Here is a 12,998-nt window from a genome sequence, read left to right on the forward strand (position 1 = left end):
ATACTAATTTTGGATCTTAGATTATGTAGATGTTTTTCCTTTCTACAAATAGTGTAGATGTTTTGATAGTAAAATACTTGTTACTCTCCACTTTTATGTAAAGAAACTACAGCAAGTAAACCATTTGTAAGTTGTTTTTCTGGAAAAAAACTCATTTTAAACACTTATTCTGTGGAGCTTTGTTTGCTTGACCGGCCTGATTTGGGTAAATGCATTGTGTCCATGCAAAGGTTTAAAAACACACAGTAGCACCTTAAACTAAATAGTGTGCTGTATTGCTAGTGGATGAAAGCCAAGACTGGTGTAATATTATCCTCATTCATGCTGTCTGTCAGAAGAGCTGCATTCTGGAGAGCTGCAGGAAGGACAGATAGTGATAAGATATTCCCGTATAGAGAGAGTTTATATTGAAATAGGAGAAGAAACAGCAAGTATATTTTACTGTTAAAACATGTTGAGAATCATTAATCCAAATAGAAGTTCATCAGTTTGGCTTTTTATTGGTTGTGTTAAAAGGTATAAATCAGGGGTGCCCAAACTCTGTCCTCGAGGGCCAGTGTCCTGAGTTTAGATCCAACCCCAATTAGACACACCTGTACCAGATAATCAAGCTCTTACTAGTCATACTAGAAACTTCCCGGCAGGTCTGTAGAGCAAGTTGGAGTTAAACTCTGCAGGACACCAGCCCTCCAGGACCAGGTTTGGCAGCCCTGTTCTAGATACAGTACATTCCCTCTTATCATCAGAAAGTAAGTTCCTTACCAACCAATCTATAACAACTTCCAGGCACTAAGTGTGGAAAGTAGATGACGTTCACCTGGTTTGAGTGGTTTGACAACTGTGAGTAATTAGCATAGAGCTGATAAAAAAGAAGAATGTTGTGTTTGAGAAGAACTGAGCCCAAAGGACACGCATGCAGTGGTGGTAATAAAACAGGACCTTGAACTGAACCCTGTGGGACACCACAGTTTACAATTGCTTGAGAGGAAGACAAATTCCCAATACTGGCAGAAAATATAGGGTTTTCAGACCCTGTGTTCTGGTAGGTTCTGACTTATTAGAAATATCATCCTGTACACATGAATCAAAAAGTTGTGACCGTAACACAGAGGTTTCCTTTGATGTGGTCTATTTGTAGTTTTCCAATTATGATAATGCTCTTGTCTTTCTTTGACCACAGACCATAGAGAACAATTACAGGGATTAATTTCCAAAACACACACTGACTTTCTACAAAGAATGTAAAATATGTGAGATGAATGGCATTTGTATCAGTTTGTGTATAAAGCGAATGGCTTATTGTGACCCAACTTCTGTTGCACTTGTTGTGCTTCAAACTATCTCATATGGTGGACATTCTGCCCCAGAGGAATACAGAGAAGTGTCCAAATTCAAAGTCCAAACCTCCACCAGGGACCAGCACTGCAGATGGCACCCTCTCACTGAACTCTTTCCTTCTTGCTGGGGGCAAAATCATAGCCATATTTAATTTCAAACCACAGAAACTGTAGTGTTGCTATGTTTTACTAGCTTGAATTATTCATTCATACTTTATTAATAATAAACCATGTTGTGAAAGGTATCACAATTCCTTGAACATGACTTGGCATTAACACTGTAGAATGCAATGTGTGATTGCATGATTGGCGTCACACGTGCATAGATCTTTGTATTGCTGGTAGTTCACGCTCCGTTGGATGACTGGTATTCCAGCACAACACTTCTTTGTACAGAAGCTTATTGTTTTGTCACATCCTCCCTTGAAATGTTGTATTTTGAAGCACTGAGTCGTTGATTACAGCTTTGTGGTGTCAGGAGACCAAATTCCACAATTTGACAAACAGTCTCGAGGTAATGAATGAATCTCAGAGTGTTGGTCATGTGCATCTAATTACTATCATGAGTGTGAAATGCCCTTTAAAAAAAGGAGAAGAAAAGGGCTGCAATTAAATGTTTCTGCTTGCCAAAGCCTGTATTTGTGCAACGTTGTGTGAGCAGAGAAGAACAGTTTATACTTCTTCTGTTGATTCTCATTGTGTGTCTTAGAGCAGACTCAGCCTCAGACGGCACACCCACAAACCACCCACGGTCCCCTGACAGTCTTATACATATTTCACATGAATATGAAGTGGATTACACTATGATAATAGGCCAGCTTTTATGGGTTGTGTACAGTAGATGATTATATGTTCACCTGGTTTGAGTGGTTCGACAACTAGTTATTAGCATAGAGTTGTTAAAAAAAAGAAAAGTTGTGTCTAAGAAAAACTGAACCCAAAGGACACACTTGCAGTAAAAATTTGCCTTTTGGGTTACCACAGTTTAAAACTGCGTGAAAGGAAGACAAATTCCCAATATTGTTGAAAACGGTTTTGTCCTTCAGATAGGATTTGGTCAAATTAAGCAAAGCAGATCATGTAATATGATAGGTTCTAACTTATTCTAAATATCATCCAATAAACTTGAATTGGAGTTGTGACTAGAACATTAACAAAATCTCAGAAATTATTTAATTACCTTGAGTTTATCTGTTGGGTTTGAGTAGCACCGTAAAATATTTCTGTGTTTATCGGTGTAATATTTCTGAAATAATACATATCTTTTTTGTCAAAAGACTTAAAAAGCTGGGCTAACAAGTGAAGTCAAGTCACCTTTATTTATATAGCGCTTTAACAATACAGATTGTGTCAAAGAAACTGAACGGCATTAAATAGGAAAATAGTGTGTCAATAATGCAAAAAGTCAGTTCATCAATGAATTCAGTGATTTCATCATCCAGCTCAGTTCAGTTTAAATTGTATCTCTGCAGTCAAGTCAACTAAGCAGAGGCGACAGCTGCAAGGAACCGAAACTCCATCGGTGACAGAATGGAGAAAAAAACCTTGGGAGAAACCAGGCTCAGTTGGGGGTCAGTTCTCCTCTGACCAGACGAAACCAGTAGTTCAATTCCAGGCTGCAGCAAAGTCAGATTGTGCAGAAGAATCATCTGTTTCCTGTGGTCTTGTCCTGGTGCTCCTCTGAGACAATGGGCCCTATCTTGCACCCAGCGCAATTGACTTTGTACACCGACGCATGTGTCATTCCTATTTTGCACCTGCACAAAGCACGATTTTCCCTCCACAGAAGCACGTCGCTAAACTAGTGAATGAACTTGCGCTCCCTGGGCGGTTCAGCGCAAAAAAGGAGGCGTGTTCCGGCGCAAACAATCCCTGGTGCTATTTTGCTGTTCCATTAAACAATTGCGCCACTGACCAGAAAAAACCTAGTCTAAAGTCAGTGTCGCGTTGCGCGTTGTTCATTATGCTATTTTAAGGGCGCATGCTTGACCATAATGTATAGCGTGCACAACGCGCATACACTTTGCTCATGTAATCTACACAGATGCAACAGTTATTTTTGCAAATCATAAATTGTTCCACTAAAAAAATATTAACACATGAGATGACGGAAATCATTGTGGTGTGCCACGAAGATGTGAAAAAATAGGCATAAATCTAGCTTACAAATTATTCAGGCTAATTGTAGTTATTAAGGATCAGACCTATTTGAGGTCATATATGTATATAAGGACATCTGACAAATTGGTTTGTCCGTCAAGAACCAGGAAAAAAAATAGATGAAACAATTGTGGCTATTTCCTCCCACGCCTGTTTAACCGACGCTATTTTGGGTGGGTTTCTCCCATCCCCATACAACACAACTTCTCTGTCTTTCACTGCTCTTACAAGAACATCAGTCTCCTCGGCTGTGAACCGCTCCTGGTGTGCGCCTGGTAAATACGCCATAATTATAGCAATCCATAATGGAACTTGCGCACCTGCTTTTAAAGGGAATGTTGGATGACGCTCTGATTGGTTTATTTCATGTTACGCCCAAACCACACCTATGAATAATGAAGCTACTTCAGACCAACCCACTTTAGATTTGCGCCGGGCGCAAGAGCCATTTATCCCGCCGGGAAAATAGCAACAGCGCCGAGACCCGCCCACAAAGTTACTTGCGCTTCGCGCTTTGACACTTGCGTTTCAGATCGTTAAAATAGGGCCCAAGGTCTTTACAGGGGATCTGTATTTGGATATTAAAAGCATATTAGTATGTTATGTTTAAGCCAGGTTAAAGAGATGGGTCTTTAATCTAGAGTTAAACGGCAAGAGTGTGTCTGCCTCCCGAACAATGTTAGGTAGGTTATTCCAGAGTTTAGGCGCCAAATAGGAAAAGGATCTGCCGCCCGCAGTTGATTTTGATATTCCAGGTATTATCAAATTGCCTGAGTTTTGAGAACGTAGCGGACGTAGAGGAGTATAATGTAAAAGGAGCTCATTCAAATACTAAGGTGCTAAACCATTCAGGGCTTTATAAGTAATAAGCAATATTTTAAAATCTATACGATGTTTGATAGGGAGCCAGTGCAGTGTGGACAGGACCGGGCTAATATGGTCATACTTCCTGGTTCTAGTAAGAACTCTTGCTGCTGCATTTTGGACTAGCTGTAGTTTGTTTACTAAGCGTGCAGAACAACCACCCAATAAAACATTACAATAATCTAACCTTGAAGTCATAAATGCATGGATTAACATTTCTGCATTTGACATTGAGAGCATAGGCCGTAATTTAGATATATTTTTGAGATGGAAAATGCAGTTTTACAAATGCTAGAAACGTGGCTTTCTAAGGAAAGATTGCGATCAAATAGCACACCTAGGTTCCTAACTGATGACGAAGAATTGACAGAGCAACCATGAAGTCTTAGACAGTGTTCTAGGTTATTACAAGCAGAGTTTTTAGGTACTATAATTACCACCTCAGTTTTTTTTCTTCAATATTTAGCAGTAAGAAATCACTCAAGGTTTTTTATATTGACTATGCATTCCATAAGTTTTTCAAATTGGTGTGTTTCACCAGACCACAAAGAAATATAGAGCTGAGTATCATCAGCATAACAGTGAAAGCTGACACCATGTTTCCTGATGATATCTCCCAAGGGTAACATATAAAGCGTGAAGAGTAGCGGCCCTAGTACTGAGCCTTGAGGTACTCCATACTGCACTTGAGATCGATATGATACCTCTTCATTCACTGTAATGAATTGATGGTGGTCAGATAAGTACATTTCAACCATGCTAATGCACTTCCATTAATGCCAACAAAGTTTTCCAGTCTATTCAAGAGAATGTTGTGGTCAATAATGTCGAACATAGCACTAAGATCCAATAGCATTGATAGAGTAATAGCACTAATAGACTAATCTTTGAGAGTATTTGTTTGTGGGTTTATAATTACTGTATGTGTGACTGAAGAGAGAGTTCATCTACACGTGTGCCTTTCACCACAGCCTCCTTCTACAAGCATTCTTTGAGTCCTGTTCCTGTAGAGAGAGGAACAGTGGGATAGACATAAATTAATGAAAGAGCGAGAATGAAATGAGTCTCATCGTCTGATTCTCTTAATTGCACTTCTTGGTTAAATTTATAAAAGACCTTTAAAAGGATATAGACCTTGATATTGACATATCTTTACTGATTCTGTATACAAGCAATATGATATTGGAAGCAGCCTAATGCATGTGATGTAATTAATTTGACAGCCATAATTTAAATGATACCTTTTCTCTTCTCGTTTTGCAGCTCATCATCCTAGAGGACTATGCTGACCCCTTTGACGCAGCGGACCAGAAGGGCGGCACCCAGACAGTCACAGAAAAGCCCACGGAGAACGATGGCTACATGGAGCCCTACGAAGCTCAGAAGATGATGGCTGGTAAGATGAAGGTGTTTTTCCAAAATTCATGGGTCTGTGGCAGCAATTGCCCCAGCGTGAGCAGAGTATGGCTCGATGAAACCATCTCGCCTGTCTGAATGAAGATGGGAGCAATATGTGAGCGGTCTAGAGTTCTGGTAAATACAGTGCAACTACCATAAACAGTCTTCATATGTCAGGGGCTGTGGTCTCGTGTCCATGTGTAAGGGCACTACCATACGAATGCATGCACAAGGATGCTGTCGGCCGTTTGTGTGCGCTGTTCTAGGCTTCGAAGAGGAAGGGGCTGTGTGTGTTCTCTCAGGGAGGCTCAAACTATTGAGAGGCGATCTGTCATTGATTCACTGCAGTCTGGAGCTGTTAGCTTAGATCAACCAACCAAATTACTCAGCAAACAGACCATGCAGACGCAGGATAAACTGTTTCTCAAGGTCAGAATAGACTTAATCTATGAATCTTTTTTAATGTATGTAAATTTATATTATTTGTTCATGTTCATTCACCGTTCACTGACTAATGTTAAAAACAACTGTTGATTTTTAAAAGTTTTTGTTAATATTAAGTAAATGGTTACTTAATGTTGACTTATATATGTAAATTCTGTATTATTAGTTCTGTAAGTGACCCACGTTTGGTTTTTGACCACTGACAATGCTTATTACCAAAACATTTTTTTGCATGTTGATGTACCGTATTTAAAGATGCACAAGCGTGTGAATGTTTGATAGATAGAGCCAGATTTCGGGTGAGCTGTTGGATTGATCGGGGCAGGGAACCTTCAGTGTTTGAGCCGGTTGGGTTTCTGTGTCTCTCAGTTTGAACAGATGACTTCACAGTTTAATCATTGACTCAGCGTGACTCCAACACTAGAATCATTGTGGCTCTGTTTGTTTGACTCTGGGTTGCAGAAGCTAGTTTACGTCTCTTAAATCAGCTCTGAGCATCATCTCCCAGGTCGATGTTTCATTACACCTCATCACCTCCGAGCAGGACAGCTGGACATTTACATTTTTTTCCCCAGTTGGACTTTTTTCCTTCTTTTCCTTTTTTTTTTTATTCATATATTCATCTTTTCTTCAGGGCCATCTGTCCTGTCACAGAACACATAGGGGAAATAAATGAATAAATGAATGCATGTTGGATGTGCTTCATAACTCTCTAAACAGAAGGGGAGATGAAAGTGGCATATTATTGACTCATTACTTTAATGTCTTAATGCTGTCCTTATTTAATTTATTTTTTAAGGTGTTGATTGATTTGTCTTTGTCCAGCACTGGGACTACGTTTATTGTACTTGCATGCAAAACTGGCACATTCCCTACAATATTTATATAAATCATATTTTCAAAATCAAGATTTGTAAACTAAAAAAATTCAGTGGTCCTGAAATAGACTTCACAGTCTTTGATTTTGGGGTTAACTATGATCTGGGTGTATTTGTGACAAACTTCAGGAGATGAATATATAAATAATTAATATATAAATGCTTAATGGGATCTGCCTGTCTGTGCGTGTGTGTGTGTGTGTGTGTTCTCTCTGTGGATTGTGTGGAATGTGTTGCTGTTTCTCCGTCAGTATTTCCAGCTGTTACACACACACACACGTGCAAACACACACACATGCGCAAACACTCATGTTTGTTTCTGTTTAAAGTGTGTTCATCCCACAGGTGTAATGGTTGTTATTCTGTAGAAACTGTATATTCTATCTCCCTTCACCAACCCTACACCTAACCCTAACCCTCACAGGAAACTTTGTGCATTTTTACTTTCTCAAAAAAACTCATTCTGTATGATTTATAAGTGTTTTGAAAAATGGGGACATGGCTTATGTCCTCATAAGAACCCTCTCCTTGTAATACCTGTGTCATACCCATGTCATTATATACACACACACACACACTAACTGTTGGGTTTGCCTGTTTTATAGGGACCCTCCACAGGCAATTTTAGATTTTCAGAAAACTTAATTCTATATGATTTATAAGCTTATTTCCTCATGGGGACTTAAAAAAAAATACTGCTATTACTATCCTTGTGGGGACATTTGGTCTTCATAATGTGTGTGTGTGTGCTTGCCGTTTCCTTCAACACTGTGTGTGGAATATCTTCCAAACTAAAGGAAGCGAGTAATTTCTCTTGTATTTCCCCCTTCCTTTCTCTTTCTGTCAATCACTCACTCACACTAAACTAACAGACACACTTTCACTGCGCTGCTGGATGTGTTTAAACACGTCTGGAGTTTCAGGAAGGCAGTAAGGAGCTCCATTGTTCGTGTGTGGTGATGCTCGTACGTCTCTGCGACACGTTTCACCTTGCCAGAACTTTCCCACAATCCCCAAGGTCTCTGTGCTTGGCAAACACACACACACACACACTCATGGTCATTCGTCACCCACACACACACATGCACTGGATGCTCGAGGAAGACTGGTGATGCAGGGGGCAGTCTGTGTTCTTCTGCTCCTCGGTGAACGTTCTCACACTGAGCTGCAGTTTCACAGCGTCTGCTGACTCAGGACTTCTCTCTCACACACACAGTATTTCACCTCGCAGCTTTAGTGGAATTGTGAGAATGTGTCTTCAGTCTGCTTTGTGTCAGTGTTATGTGTGTGTGCGTGTGCATATATAAATAAAGCATACTTATTTATTTATTTTGGGGAATGCATCTATTTAAAGAGTATTGTTCAACAGAGAATCCATTATGCTACTGGTATTTCGTTTTAGCATTTTCATCCATATATCATACAATTAGACAAACTATACAATAAAAACCAAACAAACAGATAAAACATCACTTCTGTTTGTACCTGTAGGGGTTAATGGTGACTGCTTGCATGAGCAGTTAATATTTTAATTGAACATGTTATATGTGTGTTTGATTTTTAAATATACGATGATCTAAAATTATGAGAATAAAGTCATATAAATTACAAGACTGGGGTTGAGGTTGAGATGGTCTATATTGTGCATGTAAATGTCCAGGATTGGGAGCACTGGGAGTAATTACGGTGGCCTGGCATCTGATTTGAATATATGTGGGATTATTATCAGAAATCATGCTTTGTGTCATTTACTCGCAGGAACCGTATGCTTGAAAATATGTCACGTCCCTGAATGCATTCATTATTTGTATTGCACCATCCACCCATTAAAAGCAATAAGCTTTGTGCTTTTGGTACTTTTCACATAAAACCGTTTTTTTATTTTTTATTTTTTTTTATTCTGTCAGTTTACAGACAATATGTCATACCAGGGCTTGAAAAGCATAAAAAAAAGAAAAAGAAAAATGCACTCCATTCACTCCGAGCAGAAGGATATTTTAACATTACTGTTCCAGCATTCCTCTGTAATATTACCATTCAGTGTAAAAAATACCAGTTAATAATGTCATAAAAAATGGTTTCTTTGCCTATAATAATAATATAATAGTAATACCATTAGTACCATTATTTTTTTTATCAAAAAAAAGCAAAGAAAATTTGTTTTCTGCATTGTTAAAAATGCTACTCATAAAAATATCATTTTGAGAGGAAAACACACAAGTGTAATAATATAGGCTCACGTTGCACGTCACGTGTTTACAGTCACAGTGTAGTGGAAGCAGTGACAGATCTTTTCTTCTGTATTGTGACGTACATCAGAGTAAAAGGGATTATTGTGTGAGGGTTCAGTGTACTGCTTTCTGACGGATGCATGTAGATTTATGTAGAATATTAAAAATGAGGAGTTTAATCTGAATAATGATTTATCCAGGAGATCCAGTTGTGACATTTTGATTAAAAAAAAAAAAGTAATAGTAATAAATATAATAATTTAAACGTATGCATGGATGAATTGTTTGCAGTAAAATCTATATGTTGATTTACAAAAATAGATGGCTTGAACTTTAATGTCATGCTCACTGTTAAGTCCTTTAACTTTAAGAACTTTCTCTTTCACAAAAGTTCTTCAGATTATAAAAAGGTTAGACAGAGATGGTTCTTTAAAGGACCTTTGACTGAATGATTCTTAGTGGAACCCAACACGGTTCTTCTGTGGCATCTCTTGAACATTTCAAGCACCTTTATTTCTAAAAGTGCACTGACTGGTGTTTAACTCTGATCTGTGACCAGTGTGACTTCTCTTCTGTATCTGTCCAAGAATGTCAAACAGAAAAAACGACAAAGATTGGGTCAGTAAATTAAGAACTGTGCCAGTGGCTTCTTTCTATAGAGGGAGAAACGGCATGATGCTGCAGTCAGTTTTATACAAGTTTCCTATAAAGAGCTGTAAGTGTGTGTGTGTGTGTGTGTGTGTGTGTGTGTGTTGTAATGAGATCAGTGTGTGTGTTTATGCTGTGTCCTGTGCCCTGCAGATGTGTCTCTCTATCAGAGAGCTTTTATTAATCCACTCACTCACGCCACAGACACACACACTCTCTCACACACACACACTCTCTCTCACACACACACACACACTCTCAGGCGAGCCGCTGCGTGTTCTGTGAGGTTCACCGAGGGCCGTGGAGCAGAGCGTGTACAGACAGATCTCTGCTCATGTCACTCTGTGTTTAGACAGCAGTGGAGGTATTTGGGAGTGATGACACACTTCCGTTGTTCTGCGGAGCGTGGAAGTGTTAACACATTCCTGCAGGTGGTGCATGCTGGTGTGATCAGATAGTGGGCGTCAGGCGGGGTCTAGGTCAGTATCAGTCCTCCCCCTCAGAGTGATGCATCGCTCCTGTAATGTGATGACCAACACCAGAACAAACCTTTCCTCCTTCACTTCATCATTTTAGTCATTGGTCGTGATATTGCGCTTATACAACAATTAACAAGAAGTTCATATCAAATAACATTTGGACAATAGTTATCCCTATCTGTGATGTATTAGTGAAATATGCTGAAGTTGTTGTTGTGGCCATAATCTTGTGTAGTGTTGTTGTTGTAAAGGAGCTCTAAATGTGTTTGTATTGTACTGTAGCAAGTGTTTCTGATTAGGTGTTAGGCTAAGCTAACCCAAAAAAGAGGTTGTTTGGTCTTAGCTGGTTTAAATTGGCCCTGTGATATCCATGATGTGGAAAACACAGACAGAAAGGCAGAAAAACGAAATTTACTGTCACAGAATTTGCCTTTTGTTTGGATGGATGCATCAGAAGTAGGTCATTACACTTACATCAAAACACTATGTGGACTAGTGTCTTAAAAAAAAAAAAAAACTTTAACCCTAAACAGGCAATATGTTCCACAATGTGCACATTCTTTAGCACATATTACTAAAATACAAATATTTAGATACATATGGAATCCAGAAAATTAATGAATAACAGAATTTATCAAATAAAGCATATTTCATAGGGCCTTAAAAATGATTTTTTTTGTTAAACTTTTAATAAATTGCTTTAATATTGTATGTTTCATGATTTCAATGCATTAGACATTTAATTTAACCAATCAAACTAACAAACTAAAACGAGAGAAAAAAGAATAAACAAACATAATTTGAAAAAATAAAAATGAAAATGATTTCATAGGGCCTCCCAGCCTGACCATATGAAAAGTGACCAAAAACCCCTAAAACCATGTTTGTTGTTTTCAATAGAAAGTGTTTTATTTATTATTATTATTATCTTAGGTCTTGACCTATTAGATTAGAGGTCTGTAACTCTTATATAATGTGTTCTAATACAGTTGTATCAGTTAATAGACGAGCCATATAAAACCTGTTGTGTTCACAATTATTTATGAAGAGATGAAATGGATGGTTTTAGAAGGTATCACATCATCAGTGACATTTCTGACATCATCGTCTTCCTCCTCATCCTCATGATCCGGGGCAGGAGCCAGACACACATGGCTCACGTCTGCGAGTGTGGATTGAGTTAGATCTTTATGACTCTATTCATTTCTGTCATGTTGGCTGTAGAGTGAGTCTGCACACTTCCAGGCTCTTGTCTGAAGAACATAATCTGGTGTCCTTCCTTCCTGTCCTCCTCCTCTCCCCGTTTCATTCCTTCTCCTGCTGGGGACACGGGAGGACCTCAGAGAAGCTTTCCAGTCAAATTATGCAGCTAATTGGGTCATTCCATGTCAAATCGACCAAATTTCAAAAACTTCCTCATCTCAAATTTTTGATTTTGCGAATATATATATATATATATATATACCGTATATATATATATATATTTTTTTTTTTTCTTCTGCATTTATGGCACTCAGACCGGTGTGTTCAAAACAGTTGTTTGTAAACGAGTTCCATCTAGTTTCAGCATTGATGTGCTCTTCAGCAATTCCTCTTTAAAAGAAAATAAGTATCATATTTTTGCAAACTGACCCACATTTGGTTTTTGGGCACTAAAAATGTGGACATTTGAACAGTTTACTCCTGGAGCAATATTGAAGTTCCAGTATCTCTGTGACCGAACCATATAGAGCCTTTAAAATGAAGATGCCAAAATGGAAGTTTGTTACGACCCAGTATCTGAAAAGGCGTTAAGATATATTTAATACTTCTTGAGTTACAAGCATGCAAACTTTGGAGAAAACACCTGAAAAATGCTGTTTCCCCATTTTTGAATGGTCACCATTGGCACATAATGCAACAAAGATGGCTAAAGTCCACAGCTTTTACTAACAGACCTATCAATCTCTCTGTAAAATTAAAATAATGATGCTGCCATCTTTCTGAAGTCATTTTTAACCTGTAACATGGCTCTGAATCTCAGGTGAAAACTGCCATCTGACTCCCTTCTACAAAATAGTTGTTTCCTCAGTCAATATTCATCCACAATATTTAATATTTCGGCTTTCATCACTATACATATCTGTCTGTCTTCAGAAAAATTTTAGCCAGGAATGACCCAATTGTGTTTCCTCTGTCTAATTTGGGAGATTACTCTAACATTGAGACTTTCGGTGTGGTGAATGTCAGATCATTCAGTTCTGTTGGGGAATACTTGAAATAAGGAGTAGTTTGGTGAGCAAAATATGGTTAAACTACCCTTTTGAAAACTTTAAATGTATTTAACCCACATTTATTCTAACATATCTGGCTCAAAAGCAGTGCAGATCTCATTGGGAGCCACTGAATCAAATGTAAGCACCTAATAATGATAAATATAACCTACAAAAATAACAACACTCTTGTCTATTTTTTATTACTGACTTGAAAACATTGAATACAAGCAGTATTTACACACTCTGGAGACAGTGAGTTGTTTTTGTTCTCCATGTTTGTTCCATCCAAATGAATCATTACAGT

General features: G+C 38.4%; 1 protein-coding gene across 4 annotated transcripts in view; it reads left to right on the forward strand.

The window, feature by feature from the left end:
- LOC113118745 (SH2 domain-containing adapter protein F-like) overlaps positions 1 to 12,998 on the forward strand; it is an 87,648-nt gene that overhangs the window by 9,567 nt on the left and 65,083 nt on the right. For all 4 annotated transcript variants that reach the window (XR_003294364.1, XM_026288161.1, XM_026288159.1 and 1 more), the window contains exon 2: positions 5,625 to 5,757. Coding sequence is in view for 3 of the 4 variants with exons in the window: in XM_026288161.1 (XP_026143946.1) it covers positions 5,625 to 5,757 (133 nt within the window). In the remaining variant the exon portion in view is untranslated. The remainder of the gene's footprint in view (positions 1 to 5,624; positions 5,758 to 12,998) is intronic.

The sequence above is a fragment of the Carassius auratus genome, chromosome 18, assembly GCF_003368295.1.
Source record: "Carassius auratus strain Wakin chromosome 18, ASM336829v1, whole genome shotgun sequence".
Classification (NCBI taxonomy): Eukaryota; Metazoa; Chordata; class Actinopteri; order Cypriniformes; family Cyprinidae; genus Carassius; species Carassius auratus.